Consider the following 22,848-nt stretch of genomic DNA (forward strand, 5'->3'; position numbering starts at 1 on the left):
CTCTTCTGTGTCCTTGATGTTTTAAACTGTTCAACCCCACCCCCACCCAAAAAAATCCAAGTTAATAAAAAAAAATAATAATACAAGAAGAGAATTGTAGTTGAAAACTGTGGAATGTGGAGAGGACTCCTTTTCATGTCCTGTGTCTCCTCAGCAGAACCCAGCCCTGCCTGACACAGAAGAAAAGGGTGGCTTGTTGGTCCCCTGCCATTCACAATGCAGCCCAGTCTGTCTCCTGAAACCCCAGTTTCCTTCAGTGCAGGCTTCAGGAGAGGGCAGAGACCCCATTCTGGTCTCTGCTGAACCCCTGTTCTTAGCGTACTGTGCATGGCCCTGGCCAATAGGAACAAGACTTAGTGGAAGCCAGGGGGGAAGCTAACTGGTCATGTAATTCACTTGGTAAAGTGAGAATGTTCTTTTTCATGCTTGTCTCCCGGGACTTTACTGTGGCAGTTCTCAAACATGGAAGTGTGTTTAAGGCTCAGTGAACACCTGCCACCTAGGATCTGCAAGGACATTAGGTTTGCTCTATGATTTAGTGTTGCTTTAATGTAAATTCTAGTTTCTCTTTAATACTGTTCAATCCTGAAATAATTAAACAACTTGGAACTGTGTAAAATTCTCCTTGGAAACTTGTGATATTTTATTGTAATTCAAATTGTAGCTTCTGCTTTATGCCAACTTCAAATTTGTGGGAATGTTATGAGGAACTTTAATCTTATTGTCTACAGGAGTATTTTTCATAAAGAATTTATTTGGAAGTTTCTGGTTCTGCAGAATGTTACTTTCCAACTTGAGTTAATTCCATGGGCAAAGGTATAATTTGGGACACATTTTGCTAAAATATGATTTCAGGATTATGTTCCCTGGGAACAGAAAACGAGTGATTGAGCATATAGCTACTAAATTTGGAGTCAGGATGTAGATCGTTGTGAGGGTCTCTGTAGCCTCTTACCACCAGCAGAGTGGTACTCCTTGGGAGGCAAGAATGTAGCTCAGTTCAGTGCAAAGAAGTCCTTGTTGTTGCTTCAAATTTCAGTAGTCTGACCCTGGGTGGTTTATTTTTAGCATATTTAAGCCCAGCTCACCTTGTTGCAAACTTTTCTTGAGATAATTAACTCAATCCTGTGTATATGATAAAGCATACATAAATCTCTTTGAGGAACAAAGAAAGTGAGCTAAGAAAAGATTAGATATGAACACATCAAAACTTTATAACATGCATGTAACACCTTCCATAGTGGGTTCTATAGACTGACTGGGAAAAAAAAAAAAAGCTTTGAAGAAGAGGAGGATCAGATGTGGTCAGGTCCCCATGAAAGGTTTTCTGTTCCCAGCCTTCTAGGTGGATAACAGGTTATGTATTCCTTCTCTTGAGAGCATCCCTGTATCCTAACATTCCAGGTTCCCTGGTGCTAATCTGTGAGCACAAGGACCTCCATGCTTCCTACAGATTTTATTGCTGGCTGAACACTTATGTTCAGTTTTATTTCTGATAGTTTAGCTACCTGTAAAATGGGAACTAGGATTTGAAATTTAGATATTATGGCGTACTTAACATTATTAATGCTTAGGTCTATTTCTGGAGGTATTTTATAGACTTAGGGAGACTGCTTATAATTTTATAACTACAAGAAACTGTATAATAAAATCTGTCTTTAAAAAATTCAAAATGCAGTGTGGTCAGATGGTCACAAGGATAGTGTGCGCATGGAATTGGTAAGGTGTCTTGCTAATGCTTCTGGACTTGGAGAAAATGCACTGGATGAGGGGGGGTAGGATTGTAAAGATGAGGTACAAATGGTAATAATCTTAGATTTCAATTGAGCAGGTTTGTTTAGAGACAAATTGAAACAATTGTCAGATTCAGTGCCCTACACTCAACCACGTGTCGTGCCACGTGATGCTGTATAAAGCAAGCCCTGCCTGGCCCCCACCAGCTCCCTTGAGCCAGTGCAGCAGATAGCAGAATTGACTCAGAGGGAAGGTCTGAGGTTACTGTGCTGAGCAGGCTCTCTGCACTCCAGCTAACAGATATGTATGTCATCTTTCTAAACCCAGGTCACAAATGTGCACTCACATTCATCTCACAAAGGCACCTGGAGTTCTGACTTTCATTTGTGTCTTAGCTGTAAAAATACGACCAAGACAACATGCCGACAGCTTTTTGAATATAGATACAGGCTGACATGCCTCCTCCTCCCTCCTTAACTTTCTTAATCAGCATGTATAAGGCATAGTATCTTTACAAGTGAATACTTAATTGAAATGATGTATATATGTAAATATCACAATGGTTCTAACAAATGAATTAGATTAATGTGCTTTAGTGTTACTCTGGGATGCTGAACCTTGCTATGACGAGAAGAAAACAGGTGAGGTGCTAGTTTCTATTTGAAGTAAAAAAAAAAAATCATGAATACCTTGGCCCCCTTAGGAAACAGTAAATAAATGAGGACTCACTGTAGTTCCTGATTTTGCCAATGATTTCTGGCCTGAAGCTTCAAGTCTGACACACAAGCCCAGAGAAAGTTTTCTATAGCAGCTGTAGGCCCAGTGAAAAACAGGTGACCACATGACTTTATTTCTAACAAAAACTGGCAGGGGGCTCCATTCTCCCCATTTCCTAGCCTGTGGGCTCACTCTGCCCTCCACTTAGCAACACCCCCCCCCAATGCTTTGTTTCTATGTATGGGTGTTTACCTGCATCTATGTCTGTGTATCTCATATGTGCCAGGTACCCTGGGAGGCCAGAAGAATGCATTGGATCCCCTGGGACTGGAGCTACAGATGGTTGTGAGCCCTTGTATGGTGCTGGGAATCAAATGTGTATCTTCTAGAAAAGCAGCTTGTGCTTTTAACTAAGCCATCTCTTGATTATGAAGTTGTTGTTTGTTTTTAAAATAAAGCTGCTTCTGTTATATAGGGCTATTAAAAATTTTGTTGAGCCGGGCAGTGGTGGCACACACCTTTAATCCCAGCACTTGGGAGGCAGAGGCAGGCAGATTTCTGAGTTTGAGGCCAGCCTGATCTGCAGAGTGAGTTCCAGGACAGCCAGGGCTACACAGAGAAACCCTGTCTTGAAAAACCAAAAAAAAAAAAAAATTGTTAGAAGCCTTCATATCTAAAACAAACATAGCATCCCTGATTACAATATGAAAGCTGGGAAGATATTTAAATGAATGCTTTAAAAGATGCCACCTTAATTTTAAATTCCAAACACTGTTAATCATAGAATAACCTTTTAAAAAATATTTTTAGCATTCCACTCCTATTTTGAGGTAAGCTGTGTATTCTATTAATGACTGTTTCCATATTTTTATTTAATTTTTTTGTTTTCATGTATCTGTTCATGTGTATGCATGCCCATGTGTGCATGTTGAGGCTATAAATGCATAGATGACCATGTTAGGGTTACATCTGCAACATATATGCAGATGGAGGCTAGAAGTCAATTTCCAGTGCCCTCCTCACTGATTTCCCCCTTTATTTTTTGAGACAGGGTCTCTCACTGAATCTGAAGCTCACAGATTTGGCTAGACTGGCCGGTGAGCTCTGGGGATCCACTTTTCTTGGTCTCATCCCCCACACTGCTGGAGTTATAGCCCCATGCCTAGCTTTCTTCCATGGGTGCTGGGGATTGAACTCAGGTCCTCATGCTTGTGCTGCAGGCTCTTTACCAACTGAGTCATCTTCCAAGCCTGTTTTTATGTTTTGTATTCTAGGACCTGCATGAGTAAAGAGTTCCTCACAGTGGACCACAGTCTTACAAAATTAATCCGTGAGTGTGTTTTCTCCACTGAGGCAGCCAGAGGGGGAAAAGTTTACTGTGGCTCATGATGTAGGACCATTCAGTCTATGGCTGACCTTGTTGCTTTGGGCCTCTGGTTGCACAAGGGTCTGTGCTGGAGCTGCATACCTTCTAGAAAGGAGCAAAGAAGCAGGCTGGGCCTCAAAGTCCCCTCCAGGTGCATATCTCTAAAACTAACTTCCTCCAACAGTCCCCACCTTTTGTTTGTTTGCTGTTTTGTTGCTGTTTTTTCAAAGGCAGGCTTTCTCCGTGCAGCCCTGGCTATTCTAGAACTCGCTTGGTAGACTAGGCTGGTCTTGAACTCACAGGCCTATGCCTCCAGTGTGCTAGGGTTAAAGATGTGCCACAATACTGCCCAGCATGTTCACACCTCTTACAGATCCAAACGATAGCAGTCAAGGTGGAGAATTTTTACATTTAATATAAAACTAGGTCTGATCACAGGCTTCATACCCCAAAAGCTAAATAATAAAACCCCACTAAAAGGCAGATGTCTAAATCCTGAAAAATAATAACTATATGCTCATATTAATACCAGATGAGTGCACATTAATCCTATGAAATCTGACTGCTTCTTGTCTTTTAGCTAAGATCGCATGCAGTAAAAACATTTTATGAAACCTTAATGAGGGAACCAACGGATGTTACAACTAGTTCAAGGGAGAAGGCAAATGGCAGACACACAGAAGTCCTGGGATAGATCTGTAAACAGAGCAAAGCTGGCTTCCTCTGGAGTGCGGGGAGGAAAGGCAGGTGAGCAGACCTTTGCTTTGCATTCAGCTGTCTACCAGGCAGGCTGGTTCAGTACGTCTCCTCTGAACTGCAGAAACCTGACGCTATTATGTACTAGACTGAACGATGCTAAGTTCACTGAGGCAATTCTCCCCACACCCTGTGCTAAAAGCTCAAGGAAATGTGTGAGTTGTAAGTAGATAAATCTGGGCCTGGTCTCGCAAGCCAGCAGTCCCAGCTGCTCAGGAGGTAGGCACAGGTTCAAAGCCTGCCAGTGAGATGGTGAGCCTGACATCCCAAGACATGGTGGAAGGAGGCAACTGACTCCTGCAAGATGTCCTCTGACCTCCACACATGCCGGCACTCACACACAATAAACGTATTGTAAGATATACTGTAAATGAGGGCTACGGCACTTTTCTAACAGGTTTGAGGCTCGAAATTCAATTTCCAGAACTGAAAAAAGAAAAGTTTGAGGTTCCCTTTCAGCCTGTTATCATACTCTGCTGTCAATTAGCAGCTACAGAGTTCCAGACTAGAAGACTGCCTGAGAAGACGACAGAGCAAACCCAATGTACGAACAGCATAGAAGGTACTGAGTGCCAGCTGCTCTTCCAGAGGACCCACCTTCAATTCGTAGCACCCACATGACCACTAACAAACATCCCCAACTCCAGCTCCAAGGGATCTGATACCCTCTTCCAGTCTCTGTGGGCAATGTATGCATGTGGTTCAGATAGAGTTGCAAGCAATATACTCATAAAATAAAATGTATTACTCTTTAAAAAAAAAGAAAGAAGGAAGGAAGGAAAGAAAGAAAGAATGGAAGAAAGGAAGGAAGAAAGAGAACAATGTGGCAGTAGGTGGCAGCAGAACCCTACTCCTGAAGAATAGAGCCTTCCAAAAAAGAAAAACGTGTGAAATAGGATTAACCAGGGGCCCTGTATCTTTAAATGCTCCATACATTTTCCTGAGATTGTACCTAAGAAGTTTGTACTGGACTCATTTTTCTGGGAAGCAAGTCCTTAATTTTTGCTCTAAACCCAGTGAAAGCTATGAGGCATTTTCTCCAAGCGTTGGAAAGCCTTATCCAATCATACCCACCAATCGGCTGCCAAATAGCTTCAAGTTAGAAATGCTTGGGGACTTATTAGATCATACCATACACCAACATTTCTGAAAGTCAATTATGAGTTAAATTTTGGCCGTTTCACATAATTCAATCTACACATACAGATTCATGGTCGTCCCCAATCCCTATTTTATCACAGCTGATGGTGGGTTCACACTTAAGATCAACTGCTTTTTAAGTTGTTGTTTAGGAAAATGAATTATCTGGCTTTAGTCCATCCCGAGGTTCCAGTGTTTAGCTGTTATGTCTGTCCCCTCTGAACAAGAACCAATGTGGCATTAGCATCTTTGTCCATCCAGTTCACTGTGGCTTTCTCAAGGTGTTTGAGCAAAGGACCTCCCCCCAGATGCTCATTCATTAAAGTGCCTGTTAAGGATTGAGGGCATAGCTTAGTGACTAAATGCTAATCTAGCATGTACAGGGCTCTGGATTCTGTCACCAGCACTTAAGATAAAAAGAGAAGGAAGAGGAGGATGGAGGAGGCAAAAGGATACAGGAGAAGAAAGAAGGGTGTGAAGGAGAAGCTGCCTCCACTATGAGACCACCTATAGCCAAACCTGTAGCAAGCGTGCTGCATTAGACTCCAAGGGGGGCAGGCAAAGGAATCTTCATTCTAAGGAACGCTCCCAGGCATCGGCAGCCAGAGTAGGTAATCACTAGCCACGGGAGGAGGGGTAAGTGCATCAGCATCAAATGGGATTGTTAAAAGCAGGACTCTCATACCAGTGTAGAAACTGGAGCATGTCAAAGGCTGTGCTCAGTTCATTAATTTGTGAATGAACCATAAGGCAAAGCTGATTCAATGAGTGCTTGGGTAGAGAGGCTTATAGAACTCAGCGGGAGAAGCATGCTCAAAACAAATGAGAATTCCAAAGTGAGATTACCTGGTTACACATGAAAATGGTGATGTCCCTGAGGGTTGTAGGGGGAGAGGGGATACCGTGGAATTTGACCCAAACTAACACACAACTTCACAGTGACCAGGCTCTAAAACAGAAACTAGAGAATCCAACACATGGTATCCTAGAAAATCAAATAATTCTTGGGAAGGTCTGTTAAATATTGGAAGAAGAGGCTATTTGAATTTAGCCTTACTTTTAGTTTTAATTATTCTGTTTGTGAGTTTGTTTGTTTGTTTGTTTGTTTTGTTGTTGGAGACAAGGTTTCTCTGTGTAACCCTCGTTGCTCTGGAATTCACTATGTTGATCAGGCTGGCCTCAAACTCAGAGATCCACTTGCCTTTGCCTCATGAGTACTGAGATTAAAGTTATGTGCCACCCCTGCCTGGTCCTGTGTGTGTGTGAGAGAGAGAGAATTCAGGTTGGAGCAGTTATATTCAAAAACAAGAACCAATGACTTGAGGCAGAGAAGGTACTGAGGGAGGTTCAGTTTATGTTTGACCTCCTTGGATTTATGGGAACACAGCAGTCACTTCTTCCTACTATTTAACTAAACAACTTCTCATCTTTTCCTTCAGAACTAGTCATTCTTAACAGCATCTCTTAGAAGTTTATCATAAAAGCTCAGTAAGCTTTCACATTCTATTCTTTGCTCTTAATTTAAAAATTCAAATACTTTGTTTAAACATCAAAACCATCTCCTGCTTTCTGTGACACAATATATCCACCTGGGGAGTTAAACTATGGCCATCAAGAAATATGAGCAAGAAAGGTTAGATGTCCCAACTCTATACTCTTGCTCTGTGTATCAGGGGTAGGGGCGATGTATGTGCAGGTGCATGGGTGGGGATGCCAGAAAGCATCCTCAGAGGCCATTCCTCAGGCACCATCCACCTTATTTTAGGACAGGGTCTCTTATCAGCCTGAAATTCATCAAGTGGACTAGACTGGCAGACCAGGGATCTTCCTGTCTCAGCCTGCCCAGGGCTCAGACTGCAAGTGCATGCCAGCAAGCCTACAGGTGAAGCATCCTAGGTCCTCCAAGCTGGTTTGTAACATTTTGATTCTAGAGTGAGCCTTTAATCCCAGCACTTGGGAGGCAGAGGTAGGCAGATTTCTGAGTTCAAGGCCAGCCTGGTCTACAGAGTGAGTTCCAGGACAGCCAGGGCTATACAGAGAAACCCTGTCTTGAAAAAACAAAAACAAAAAAAGAAATATCTGCCTGGACTAAATGCCGTAGTTTAGCAGCTTCTGTATTTCAGTTCCTTCTTATTTCAAATGAGATCAACATGTAGTGATATCTTTTGCAAAGTGGGATTCCCAACATGCCCTTTGATTTCTTCTTCTGTGGCTGTTTTCCTCTCTTTAAAACAAGGCTTCCTCCTAGGAGGCCTTGCCAGAGCCTGACAAATACAGAGTCTGATGCTCGCAGCCAACCATTGCCCTGAGTCCCCAATGGAGGAGTTAGAGAAAGGACTGAAGGAGCTGAAGAGGTTTGCAACCCTATAGGAAGAACAGCTATATCAACCACCTAGACCCTGCAAAGCTCCCAGGACTAAGCCATCAACCAAGGAGTACTCATGGAGGGACCCATGGCTCCAACCACATATGTAGCAGAGGATGGCCTTGTCAGGCATCAAGAGGAGGAGAGGTCCTTGGTCTTATGAAGGCTTGATAGATGCCCCAGTGTAGGGGAATCAAGGGTGGGGAGGTGGGAGTGGGTGGGTGGAGGAACACCCTCATAGAAGCTGGGGGATGGGATGGGAGTTTCTGGGAGGGGGGGAACCGGGTAAGGGGATAACACTTGAAATGTAAACAAACAAACAAATAAGTAAAAATAAAAACAAGGCTTTGTCTTTGTCTTGTCGTTAAATTATCTTAAAAAGTTTTATTTTGGCTCTCCTTAAACTCTGTGCCTCATGCATGCCAAGCTTGTACCCTTCCACTGACTGACTGACCTATGCTCCCAACTTCCTAAACTAACTGTAAAGTGAGTTAATAAACTCATTTCACAGGACAAATTTATCATTCATTCATTTATCTTTGTCATAGCATCTCATTTAGTGACTCTTTAAAATTTGCAAACAAATCATTGGGCTAAAATAATTTTATTGAAGTATGTTTTATATTCATATTTCTCCAATGACCAGGTATCTGTATGCCAACAATCATAACAGTATCATTCACAAGTACAAAAGGAGTTAAAAACTCCCACACTGGACGCATTATACATGCAATGGAATATTCTTCAACCTTAAAGATGAAGAATTTTTTTTTTTTAAAAAAAATCTACTATATGGAAGTATCTTAAAGACGTGCTAAGTAAAATGAGCCAGTCACAAGAGGATGAGAACTGAGACCTGCAGGATCCTACTTACAGGAATTATGTAGAATCACTCCCAAAAGTAGATTCCTACCCGCTAAGAGAAGGGGCAGCTGGAGTCCCCGGAGTTGGTACAGCATAGGTAGGGAGATTCAGATGGGAGAACAGCAAAGCTCTGACATGTTCTGGAGGTAGGTGTCTGGAGATTCATGACAATGTGGTTTGCCTAATGCCACAGAGCTGTAGAATTAAAACTGACTAAAATGGAGTCAGACATGATGGTGTTTGTCTGTCATGCTATCACCCAGAGGGATGAGGAAGAAAAATCATGTGTAAGCCAAGCTTGATCCACACAGTGAACCCCAAGTAAGCCTGGCTGCATAGTATGTGTACCAATTGTTTCATAACACTGCTTGAATGTGAGGATCCCGTGTGTGTGTGTGTGTGTGTGTGTGTGTGTGTGTGTGTGTGTGTGTGTGTACTTTTTCATTTCTCTTAAGTAGAAACCTAGAAACAAAATTGCTAAGTGGTATAATAGCTCTTAAGTTTAAACGGCTAAGAAACTGCCAAAGGTAACAAGGTAACTGTACCATGTCACACTCTGGCCAAAGGTGGACAGGGTCCCATTTGCTCACATCTTTGCCAACACTTGCTACTGTCTATCTTATTTGCTGTAGCCCGCTGTTCTAATAAGCATAAAATGGTATCTTGAGGTTTAAAATTCACAGTTCACCCATACCCAGTAAAGTCGCTCTTCAGTTCACGCATGCTTGCCTGCCATTCACATGTCTTCTTGGGTGAACTTTTTGTTCACACCTGCTTTTGAATTCATGGTCTGCTTTCTAAGAAGTCTTTGTAAGACTGTGGCAAGTCCTTGACAGATACATATTTTGCAAGTATTTCCTTTCACTCTGTTGTCTTAGTGGTGATTTTTGAACTGTGGAGTTTCTTTTTTAATTATTTTAATGAAGTCTAACATTGGTGGTGGTGGTTTGGATTTTGTTGTTTGGTTTGGAATTTTTTGTTTGTTTGTTTTTTGTTTTCTTTGTTTTTGGGTGTTTTTGTTTTTTTGAAGACAAGGGTTTCTCTGTGTAGCCCTGGCTTCCTGGCTGTCCTGGAATTCCTCTAGACCAGGCTGGCCTCTGCCTGCCTTTGCCTTCCAAATGCTAGGATTAAAGATATATACCACCACCACAAGTCTGCCTTGCACATTTGTAAGAACAATATATCAAGAAAAAACAATTCACTATAAATACAAAGATCTCTCATCTCTTGGTTCTGTCCTGTTGGCCTACATGTCTTTATAGGAGTAGCATATTGTCTTGATACTATGACTATAAGCCCAGAAACTCAGACATAGCCTGATTTGAATTGTGCCTTGTCTGTACCTTTGTCTAGCTATATAATGTCAGGAATTGGGGCTTTAACGGCTCATCTAGTAAGACTGAAATACTAAAATTTACTTCATAAAATTACTCAGAGGACCTATACAAAACAACTAATGCATAATACTTCCAATGGTCCTTGACCTATAGCTGATGACTAATAAATGCTAATTTCCTGTATTATGATTCATACCTTTATTTTGATTATCATTATGAAATTTGCATTCTTATAATTGGCAACAAGTTTCTTGTGATAAGTGTTATTTTTTCCATGCTATATATTTTTCCATCAATTTGCTATCAGTTTGTTTATGAGTATTTAAAGTGTGTGTCTTGCTGGACATGGTGGCATATACTTTTAGTCCCAGCATTCAGGAGGCAAAGGCAGGTATATGTTTGTAAGTTTGAGGTCAGCTCAAATTTATTAGTGAGCTCCAGGACAGCCAACGCTGCACAGTAAAACTCTGTCCCAAAATAAGCAAATAAACAAATAATAAATTGTGTATCTCTACAGATAACACGTTATTATTTAACTCTCCTCTGACCATTTTTGTTTTTTCATTGACTTGTTTAGTCCATTTATATTTAGTGTAATATTAATGTAGCTGTGTCTAACTCCAGAATCTTATTTTGACCATGATACTTACCTTAGAGTGAGACTCAATCCAGTGCTGATAATGTGTGCCAAAGCCCTCAACCTTGGAAGGGCCTGAACCTCCTCAGTAGTTTGTAGGAACTGGAATGAGTTCATCTACTAATTGTGGTAGCTACTGCTGTTTTCCCTTCAGCTACATCTGACAACTTGGGGTACACTGCTATCTTCCCAGTGCTATGATAAAATACCTGAGATGAAAGAACAAGTTTAGATACTTCAGGACACAATACTTACCCATAATATTTTGGATCCTGTGGTGAATACTACACCACTGTGTAGGTACATGACAGGAACTTCTTTTCTTGGAAACAGAAAGACCAAAGAGGCTGGAGTCCAGTTTCCCATTCAAGAGCATAACCCCCAGTGATCCAACTTCCTTCTGCTAGATCTCACCTGCCTGTAGTTCCCTAGCTCTGAACAGATCTTCGGACAAGTCAACACTCAGCCTTTGGGAGACACTTGGCACTTTAACTGTAACATGCCCTAGGAATCAGCCAATCATTCAAGGGAGACCTTGCTTGTCCCTGGATTTTAGTCACCCATCTCTATCATTTTCACTGCAGCTTCTCCCCAGTCTAGAATCTGCTGCTTCCTGCTGTCATCCCTTAAGTTTGTTGGGGTTGGGGAGGAACCAGGCTGAGTTCATCTCACTTTGCTTTCACAAAGTGACCAGACCCTCTCAGATCCCACCTGTTCTGGTGGTTTCTTCAAACATTTGCTTTACGTATATATGTTTTTCATCACTAGTTTTTTCATTATTTGGCAAAAACATTAATGAGCTAACAAGAGGATAGAGGCCTTTCCTCCAGGCAAAGACCCCAAAGCCTTATGCTTACTGAGCCCATCTCAGGATTGCTCAAATAGGTAGGAAGCCCATCTCAGGATTGCTCAAATAGGTAGGAAGCTTTCAAGTAGACTGGATCCTACATCAGTCTCCAGAAAAGGAGACAACGGTATGGGCAACAACAGAACTGAGATATCTAAGTGGTATTTGACCAAACTTTAAGCATTTTTCTAAGAGTGACATGGTCTTGAGAATATGAAAGAATTTAGGAATTTGAGGTCTAATCAGAATACAGATCAAGTGAAGAAGGTATTTACATTGCTTTAGAATTCTTTTCAAAGGTCAATAGACTGAGCCCAGAGAAGCCAAACAAATTAAAATCCTTCCTAATGAGTGACTTGTGAGAAAGGCATTCTGAAGAGTTGCACTCCACAGAACAAGGCCTACCAGAATATTTCTGAACTATGAAGCCAACAATTAAGAATCCATAAATAGGACCTGTTGTTTCTTAGGAGCATATGGAAGTCACCTGTGCTTCAAGAATGTCACCTGTAATTCAAGAATGCCGAAGAACGGTCACAGGATTGCTTCAGATTATAACAGGGTCTTTAGGTAGAGTGAGTGTCTCATCTCTGTCTCTGTCCACACCCAAGTGAGTAATCCTGGTTACCCGGAACCACTATTGAATTTCCTAGGGAGTGTATTTTCAATCCTTGTTCTTCAGGAGCTAATGAGAGGATAGAAGCCACATCTGTTGTTTTATCTCTCTCTCTCTCTCTCTCTCTCTCTCTCTCTCTCTCTCTATCTCTCTCTCTATCTCTATCTCTCTATCTCTCTCTCTCTCTTTCCCTCCCTCCCTCCCTGTGTGTGTGTGTGTGTGCTCACAGAGGTCAGAAGAAGTTATGAGATCTCCCTAGAGCTTGAGTTAACAGTTGGATGAAGCTCCCTAACATGGGTTCTGGGACCCCCTGAAAGAGAAGGGAAACTCTTAGCTGCTATGCCACCTACATCTGTTAATGTAAGCCATTATCAGGTTTTGAGAAACTAAAACAGCAAAGAGAGAATGTGGTGGGCTCATACAAGTGGCAACTGCAGGCATTAACGGCGACCCTCACAATGAGGCAAACAAGAGAATCACTAATACCACACAGGTTAGACAGAGACCCTGAGAGCTGAACTTCTGACTCTGCAGAGGAGCCCAGGCCAGTGGGCGCTGGCATGTCTGCAGAGAGGTACTAAGGAAGGTTCTGAGAATGTGGGAAAACTGCTAACAGGAACTTACCACTGCTGCTGGAGTTAATTGTCCCTGCTAGGTTATACCAACAAAGACAGGATTCATCCATCCCACCCTCCAGCCCCCAGTGGTGACAGCATCTATAGCGGTCCAATTGACAGCAGAAATCCTGGGTTTGCAGAATCCTGGCTACAGTATCACAACTGTTAAAAGGTACAAATCCAAGTCATAGTACAACCAACCACCTCTTTGAGAAGATTTAGCTCTAAGAGCGGAAAGACTTGGAAAAGAACTAGCTAGGTGTGGTGGTCTTCTCCTTTAGTCCCAGCAGTCAAAAGGTGGGTAGATCTGTGAGTTCGAGGCCAGTCTGGTCTACTGAATGAGTTCTAGGACATCCAGGGCTACACAGAGAAACCCTGTCTTGAAAGCCAAAGAAAAGAAAAAGAGAAGAGTGAACTCTAGCATGGATTAGTATTTTGGGTTAGGAAGGGACTTAGACATAGTGGATATTTTTGACACAAGTGATATTTAAGACATAATGCCTTTTCGTGACAGTTTTGTAAATCCACTTAACTATGAAATTGAGAATTGACTCAGACTTGGGATGTTTTATGGTGATATCTAAGTTTACATAGAGTAGAATAAACTCATTTAATGGAACTTCCACTTCTCCTCATAAGCTCAATTTATCAGCTTCCATGGCATTGGGTGCTTTTGATTACTGCTAGAAAAATAGACAAATTTAAAAGAGGTAGATTAAAACTGAACATTCACTTAAACATGTGCAAGGTGCTAGGCTGAGATCATAAACGGCACTAAGAATTATTCAAAGGCTGCTTGGAACTTACTGCTGAAATCTGCTAGGTTTATAAATAAAATTATCAAATCTGTCATCCAAATGTAAAAGCCTAAAAAGGGCCTTTGAATTTGCTTAATCGCTCTAATGGCAAATAATATTATTCGTTACATCCATAATTATCACATTTACTAAATATTAAGTTTTAAAGCCACACTTAAACAAATAATATGGAAGGGAAAGAAATAAAAAAAATGCCCAAGTTATTCTGTATATGAAATCCCCTACTCTCCTGTCCCACTGTTGTCCATGCCCCCTGGAACCAGCCAGTTCTCAGCTTCCCTGGGAACCATGAAACTATCACTCACCTTGGGGCAGGAGCTGGTAAACTCCTGGCTTGGCGATTCTTCACTTTCTCTCAAGTTAGGATGCCTCCTGGAGCAGATAGCTACAACACTAGATTTAGGGCTTGGGTTGCAGCCACTCCAGTCTCCAAAGAGGTAGGTACCCTGGTTATTATTCCCATCACTGTACTCCTAGCACCAAGCAAAATGCTTGTACAGTGAAAGCTTCCCTAAAGCAAGATGGGTGACTCGGCAGGCAAATGGATGTGTACAGTGGCATACCATCATGCCCTGGTATGCCAGTGACTAAGAACACATACGCCTGCCTGTATTAATCTTATAGTTCTCTAAGATAGAAGTCTGACACAGTTCTCACTGTTTAGAACCAAGGTGTCACGGCTGTGTTACTGTGGGAGAAGTCCCAGGGATAATGTTTCCTTGCAGCTTCCAGAGGCTGTCTACATTCCTCTGCTTATGGCCATCTTACCTCGCCACTGAGGTAGAGTGCCCAATGACCATCTACCAGCAAGACTACAGGGTGATTAATCAGCAGAGACAGCACCTCTCCAAACACTTTTATTAAGGCTTCCGAGACCTCAAACTAACACTGCCCAGCTAAAAAGTGTTTATGCAAAGAGTAAAGCATTATAAATGTCTCTGTCAAGCAGAATCAGAAAGAAATATGTGAGGAACCCATGATAAATATAATACAGTGAGCATCTCCTCTGGGTCAAACACTCTAGGAGGAAAGACTGGGTTTTTGTTTTATCTTCTTCCTTCCTTCCTTCCTTCCTTCTAAGCTTTCTGTTTGGTTTTAAATTTTTGAGATAAGGTTTCTGAGTAACCTTGACTGTCCTGCAACTTGCTGTATAGACTAGGCTGGCTTCCAACTCACAGAGATCTGCTTGCCTCTGCCTCCCAAGTGCTTGGATCGAAGGCATGTGCCCCCAACACCCTACTTAAGATAGTTTAAGACTGTGTTTGAAAAGAAGCCTTGAAGGGCTATTTTAGTGCTTTCAAATCTCAGGCGCAGATGAGATGCTTTTCCATGATAGAACGAGCCTAACCAGTTCAGGATGGCCAGTGAAACCAAAGGCCTGACTCTGGAGAGGAGGCCATGGGACAATGAAACAGGTAGCATACAGGCATTGTGAGGAGTTTTGAAGGCAAAGGCACCATGGCCAGCTTTACTGTGCTTGCAAATTCAACCAAAACACACTCGAAGCACTTGGCACAGCAACACCTAGGACAATAGATATAATACAATGTTTATTGTATCTATTCTGAAAACAGACAACCAGAAAGGAGTTTAGTTTGTGAGTTCCTGCAGAGCCCAGAGCCTGGATTGTTCCCTGTCAGTAAACTTCAGTTTAGGGAAACCCTTGGCATTAAATAGCAAGATGAGTCTCCATGGTACCAGGGGACTGGAATTTGGTTAAAACTGCTACAGGTGACACTCTGGCAATAGGTCTGATGCCTAAAATGCCCACAAATGTCCATAAAATGTTTATGTGTCTGATCTGGGATACTTCTGTAATAGTACCAGGTGTGTCCAAAGAGAAACTTGTAAACTGTGTAAAGTCAGCAGCAACGAAGTTCTACAGCCTGTACACTTTCAATACAAGAGCTCATGTGTTAAACTGACAACTTCTGTCCTTGACAGAGACATCAAAGATAAGGAAAAAAAGGCATTTAAAAAGCATGCATTGTTTATCTTATCAACAAAAAAAGCAAACCCAAACATGACTAATTACTCTGCCTCGATCAATAAATAATCTCAAGTGTGTGCTTGGTGTACTAACAAGAGCCTAGCCATCAGTTAAGTGAAATAAACTGCAATGTTCTGCCTGCTAACATATGTTAGTAACTTATGGAGTTTTAAAAATAATTTATTTTGAGTGTGTGTGTGTGTATGTGTGTGTGTGTGTGTGTGTGTAAATCACATCTTTTGGCTTTCTGCAAGAGCAGCAAGTGCTCTTGAGCACCAAGCCACTTCTCCAGCCCCCACCTGTAGACTTTAGACACCTCATACAGAGAGATTATTTTTGCTTGAAATTCTCAAAGGAATCTGAACATTTCTTTTTGTGTATGTGGAGTGTGTGTGTGCACATGTATGGGTACATATGTGTGTGCAAGTGCATGAGCACAGTGTGTACACACATGCAGACATTTCTCTCTCATCATTATCTCTTGGATGGACAAAATTAAACATTTTTAAAAATACAATTTCTAAAGCAGAACCCATCAACAGCCCAGCTGTAGTCATAGTTCAGATCTTTGTCCAAAAGGGAAACATCATCAAGGCTTAGAAGACCTTAAAACGCCTCTTCTCCTGTTAACACCTTATTTTTTTTAAGATTTATTTATTTATTTTATATATGTGAGCACACTATTGTTGTCACACCAGAAGAGAGCATCAGATCCCATTACAGATGGTTGTGAGCCACCATGTGGTTGCTGGGATTTGAACTCAGGACCTGTGGAAGAGCAGTCAGTACTCTTAACCACTGAGCCAACTCTCCAGCCCACTGTTGACGCCTTGTGTATTGTGATTTCATCAACAAAAGTTTCAAATGCTGACCAGATCCTGATAGGCCGGCACACACCACAAACAGGGTCAGGAGAAACCTTCTCTATTTTTCTGAGCTTCTATTAGCAAGACCAACAGATAACTATTAAGAGGAAGCCAGGGACTCGACATAGACACAAAGTCCCCTTTCCCCAGCCTGGAGGGAGCAGTAGTGAGGACCTAGCACAGTAATAAAGTCTGCTGTTTCAAATAACAACATGAGACAGATGTGACAGGGATCCCAGACACTTCTGGGTACTTCTGTCATCGCAGGGAATAAACATCCCTCCAAGTAAGACATGTGCACGCCCCTATCTCTCTCTGTCTACTGTAAAGCAGACACAGTCCAGTCACGACACTTCCCTGCTCAAGAGGCAGCCTCCTGAGCCCAGGACAGCCTTCCCTAGAAGCCGAGCCACTTACAACACAGGCCATGCCAGACACAGTTCTGGCTCCTCCAAAGCTCTGAGGTATGCGAGTCCTGCCCACAACTGATCCTTTTGTTCTGAGCTATTCCATCACCTTTTGAAGGGGTCCACTTGTGTTTAGTCTGCAAACACACTCCACTGGAAATGAACAGTGCAAGATCCTATGTGCAAATATTTGCAAACTTTTTTTTTTTTTTTGAGCAATACACATTTTACAAATTCAAGTGAAATCCAGGTACAGTCTAGGTCAGCCGCTGTCAGCCAGCCTCTCATATACACAACAGAAAAATGTGGTCGGTTCCTGAAACTGGAGCGACAGTAAGGCACCAGTGACTGAGAAGGTTCAATCCCAGAGTCTGGGAGGAAGTCTGAGACGGACATGCTGAGAGGCTCAATGCAAGACAGGGCTGTGCCAGCCTGGTAGGTTCTCCCAGGCCAAAGCCCAGGATGTAGACGGCACATCACATCTGAACGTACATTAGAATGAACCCTTGCTCACAAGTAGGACAACGATTTCCCAGTAACTGTGCAATTAAAATGATGAGGGCACATTCCCAGGACATGTGTGATAGGGGCTGCAGTTGACATCTATGCTATACAGAACCACTAATGTTCTTTCCACCCATTGGCTTCTGCCTCATAAGATCATAACGGGAACTGCAGAAGCTGGCACATTTCAGATGCTCCTGTGTAGTAGTCCAACCTTCTGCTATAATCATGCCAGGGCATTATATACTAGGAGCATCAGCCAGTCCAATAGGATGGGGAAGGCCCAGAAATGAGGATTCAGGTGAATCAGGCAAGGCTGGAAGTCAGGAGAACCAGTGGCATGAGGAGCTGGTCACAGACACCAAAGTGGGGAGGTCAACAAGTGTTTCCCAAGCGCATGAAGACTTGGTTTGTGCCCTAAAGGAAATAGGCAATGTTGCCCAATGCAAGAGCCCCTTGGTGATCCATGGAGGAGGGGTGTCCTCATCCTGGCGGTAGAGTAGGAATGGGTCCCTGGAAGTGGCGGCTCAGCTAAGGGAGGCACAGTTCAGCTCTGAGTCCTCCTGGCTGCCACCCGCTACATCTTCTAGTTCTAGCTCATCAGGGCTGTCGAGGATGCTGGGCTCACTGGAACACTGGCGGTGTGGTGGTGGAAAGCTGGGTGGCAGGAGCAGGTGTTGGTCCTCACCGCCAGCCTCTTCCCCCAACCCTGAGTGCATCATGGTGGCCATGGCCAGCAGCTGGATGTCCGAGTGGGCATTGGCCACTGTGTGCCGCCGGACGCTGCCACACTTTTCCAGGTACGCCTCCCCTTCCTGTTCTGTTAGAGGGGTCAAGACCATCTCATTCAGTGGCCGGCCAACCGTGGTCATCAGAGAGGCATAGTTCAGGACAGTCACCTTGGGCCGGACCCTGGAATGCCTCCTGGCTGCAAGAGAAAAAGTAATAAAAGCTGTGATTGGGGGCTGGTAACAGACAGAAGCTTCTCCTGGAAGAGGGAGGGAGGAGCCTCTGGGAACAGCTTCAGGTGGAGCCCTACTGAATGCAGGGGAGAACAGGGCCATCTAAATGTCATGCAGCTTTACCTATTTACACCAGATCCTGTATCAGGTCAATCAGAAGCCTATAGTAAATGCACACCCAAAACGTTCCTGGATGGAGTGAGCACGAAATGATTCCCCACCCCATTTCCTGGTGCTGTCTAAGCTTCGCTGAATTGGCCTTAAATTCCATTTTAACCATCTTCTCATAAGGCATACACATTAGCCAGGGCTTCAGAATGTTACTCAGAGGGGCTGGGGAGGGTGCCTCAGTCAGTAAATTGGTTGTATTGCAAGTCAAGGACCTAAATCTGATCCCAGACCAAGCAAGCTCAGGCCAGATGCAGTGGCATGAGCTTGTAAATCTAGAGCTGGAGAGGTAGAGACAGGCAGAAGCATGGCTCTGGCTGGCCATGCCTGCCTACCCTACTAGGCATGTTCCAGGCCAGTGAAGAACACTTCTTCAAATCCAAAACATAAGAACTCAAACCAGAAACCAAGAAAAAAACCCAGGGACTGGGGAGATTGGTTAGTGGATAAATCACTTGATGCACTGGTGTGTAAGGACCAGAGTTCAGATCCTTAGAACCCATGTGAATGCCAGGGGAGTATGGTGGCTACCCTGTAATTCTAGCACTCAGAAGGCAAAAATAGGAGATCCCTGGAGCAAGCTACCCTGGATCAGTGAGCTCTGGGTTCAACTGGGAGACCCTGTTTCCATGAATAGAGACCACTCAAGGAAACTCCCAGTGTCAGCCTTGCTTGGGTCTACAACTGCTGCTTTCTTAGCACTGTGCTCCAGAAACAGCACTGTGCTTAGTTAGCACTGTGGTACCAGGCTGTTATTCCACCGACTCAGGAGGTTGAGGCGGGAGGATGTCAAGTTAAAGGCCTGCCTAGGCTGCAGAGCAATCTGAGCACGTAAGACTCTGTCTCAAAATAAAATGTATAGAGAAGGCCAGGGGTTTAGCTCAATGGTAGAGCATTTGCCTAGCATGTATGATGACCTAGGTTCAAATTTCATGACCACAAAAAATAAAAAATGCTTAGCACACATTCTGGACTCTTGTTAAAAGCTGAATCTAAATCATAGCATACTCATATTGTTAGTGTCTACTTTAAAGAGGAGAGAACTGAGAATCAGAGAAGTAGGAATTGACCCAAGGTCACACAGCTAGAACACGGTCAGGTTTGGACTCAGATGAGTTCTCTATCGCTCCAGACTTCGCTTTTCCTAGCTGTCCATATAAAGCTTACCAAAAATCGCTATAGACAACCCTGAGGAAAGGACAAGCCAGTGGGGTTCACAGGAAGGAAAAAGTATCTGTGACAGTCAGGAAACTGGCCAAGGATGTGCAATGGAGATGAGCCTCCAGGACGGCAGGAGGCCTTGAAGAGGATGGAGGAGGACAACATGCTGAATGGTGAGAACAGCCTGAGGAGGTCGCTGGAGGAGCCCTAGGGCCACAGCCTTGCAGGGACTCAACGTATAAGGAACAATGAATTGTGCCCATCCAGGTGGGTAAGTGTGTTCTCAGAGAGCCCTGGGGTACCAGGCAGAAGCATCTGTGACACAAGGGAGAGGCTGTGGAGAGGATAAAGAAGTGGAGCATGGGCTACTGCCAGAGACACAAGCAAGAAAAGCCAGGGAGGGTGCAGAGACAGGAGAAAAGGGAAGATCAATATCAGAGTAAAGAAAATGGGTGACAGACAGGAGCAAGAACGGCAGTGATGAAAGTGAAGATGATGATGGGCTGGGGACAGCAGTTACTAAAACTACAGAGCTCATGGGATGGGATGGGGAGGAACAGGACTCAGGGTGACTTTAGCTAGCACCCTCCGAACTCGGATGTTCAACAGGAAGCTGGCTGGTGTCCTGGAGAGGGAATGAGGTACGGAATGGCAATGGACAATGAGAAGAAGGAATTCATGCACAATACTTGTCTCCTCAGAGAAAGACATTTCCATAATGTTCTCACATCATAAAAATGGGCACTTCTAAAATCGAAGCACGGGAAGACCTCACAGCGGCAAGGACCTAGCTAAGGGACCATTCACCAAACAGTGCCCCTAGGAACAAGTTACTACTTTCACAACCAAGCACCGTGGATTGGCTACAGGTCCACCCTCAATCAGCCTAGCAGAAGCTGAGCCCAGGACATTGAAAGGATACAGACTAGAAGCCAGTCTCTGTACCTGAGGGAAAGCAGCCATCTGCAATCTGCAAGGTGGGGTGTGTGCCAAGACAGAGCTGGAGAGAAGAGAGGAGCTTGCCCATTTCAGCTGTGAGCATTCATTCCCAGGAGCTGGGGATATCCTTTAGTTGGGGAAGAAGTTATACAAATACACCAACACTGGTAAGAGACTGAGACGTTATATACGACTAAAATCGGGGCAGACAGATTAGCCAGGGTGGGCAATCCTGGAAGAGAATGGAGTTGGAGCAGGGGCTGGGCCTGGAGAGGACACAGGAGAAGTTGAGGGAAGGCAGACTTAATGTGTGTAGCTGCGACATACTGTCTCTCTGGCTGAGGGATTTTCATGGGCCTCAACTTGCTGGAAGGAGCCCAGGAGAGATGTCTCTGAGGGTTTCCTGGGTACCATCCATCATTCACTGTGGTCAAGTGCTTGAAGGGTTCTGCAGGCAGTGAATTAACCAAAGGCCATTAACCAAAGAGCTGAGAATTGAAGCCAGAGTCAGACTGGACCAGTACTACTGTGTGTGTGTGTGTGTGTGTGTGTGTGTGTGAGTGAGTATGTGGTGTGTGCACATGCATTTGTGTAGAACCATGCCTGCCTAGTCCTTAGCAAACACCTCTAGAGCTACATAATGCAAAATGCACTTGACTATTGAAAAGAAGAGTAGCATGGACTTGATGGGGATGGGGAGAAGCTTGGTCTACACACTTAGGCCTGTGCAGAGGGTGGAGGGTGGAGCCCAGTTGAGGCTCTGTGCTGGGTGCCCAGTTGGGTACTGCACCCCAAAGGAGATGCTTCACCAGCCCAGTCTCTCTTGCTCTTCTGCAGAAGATGAACATGAAGACTACAGTCACAATTACTCAGAAAGCCAAGACTCCTATCTGGGACCCACAGAAGACCTTCTGCTTTGAGAGTGGCAGAAAAGGCACATTCAAGAGAGACTTCTGGTCAAGAGGAGAACAACTCTGGTCTGCTTGGGAGACTCAATGTTTCAATGGGACAGGATCTATGTCCTGGCCACTGGACTACACCCAGGAAAGCAGGGTCACCTTTAAGTCATGCTAAAGAGATAGGCAGAATTATTATTCCTTTAATGAGATACTGTATTTTCCTACCCAGAAGCCCCTCCCCTGACACCATGCCCGAAGTTCAGCTGGATATGCCTACCATTCTGAGAAAGCTATAACTTTCCTGGTTTGTTTATTTGTTTATTTTGCTGGGGTTTTTTTGTTTGTTTGTTTGTTTGGTTGGTTGGTTGGTTTGGTTTGGTTTGGTTTGGTTTGGTTTGTTTTTTTTGGTCTTTTATTCATTTTCTTTTCAATGCTGACCAAAACACAAGGATACTTTTCCTGACTCTGCAGGTTTCCTTACTCTTTCTCCACAGCTCCTCGTCCCTGCCACATGGCTGCCTGCTAGCACATGATGCACCCCCATTCCAGTAACTCAAACCGTATGCCCAGTCCCCTGAGATATTTTTCTCCTCCAGGCAGCTGCTGAGATTTATACCTTGCCTGTCTTGGTGTTTTTTCTTTTCTTTTTAATATTTTTATCTTCTTTGAAATTCCATACACCGTGTTTTGATCATATTCACCTCCAACCCTTTTTCCTAATTCATGCCAGACTCACCCCTCACCCTCCTATAACCCCACCAAAAATAGCTTTCAATCTTTTGTTTTGGTGTTTGTTTTTTTTTCCCGTTCGGGACAGGGTTTCTCTGTGTAGTCCTGGCTGTCCTGGACTCACTCTGTATACTGGGCTAGTCTTGAACTCAGGGCTCCATTTGTGCTGCCTCCAGAATGCTGGGATTAAAGGGGTGTACCACCAGCACTGCCAAGTCAAAAGACTTTCCCCTTTAATAGTAGTTTCTCATTTCAACACCAATAAAATTGTCCTTCAATCTCCTCTTAAAATTATTTTATTAATGAGACTAAGAACCCCAAGGAATGATCTTGGTTTCCCTGATATCAGTGTGAAAAATGTCAGAGCAGAGGTACCAAGAGTATCCTGGAAATCCAGAGAATTGGGGGG

The 22,848-nt window shown here is 43.6% G+C and overlaps 1 protein-coding gene across 6 annotated transcripts in view; it reads right to left on the reverse strand.

Annotated features, from left to right (window-relative positions):
- Positions 1-17,291: 17,291 nt before the first annotated feature.
- Positions 17,292-22,848, reverse strand: part of Prr5l (proline rich 5 like) — a 174,566-nt gene continuing 169,009 nt past the window's right edge. For all 6 annotated transcript variants that reach the window (XM_031371145.1, XM_031371144.1, XM_031371141.1 and 3 more), the window contains one exon: positions 17,292-18,509. In XM_031371145.1, coding sequence (XP_031227005.1) covers positions 18,109-18,509 — 401 coding nt within the window. In that variant the 3' untranslated portion in view covers positions 17,292-18,108. The remainder of the gene's footprint in view (positions 18,510-22,848) is intronic.

Source organism: Mastomys coucha, unplaced genomic scaffold (genome assembly GCF_008632895.1).
Source record: "Mastomys coucha isolate ucsf_1 unplaced genomic scaffold, UCSF_Mcou_1 pScaffold15, whole genome shotgun sequence".
NCBI classification, from domain to species: Eukaryota; Metazoa; Chordata; class Mammalia; order Rodentia; family Muridae; genus Mastomys; species Mastomys coucha.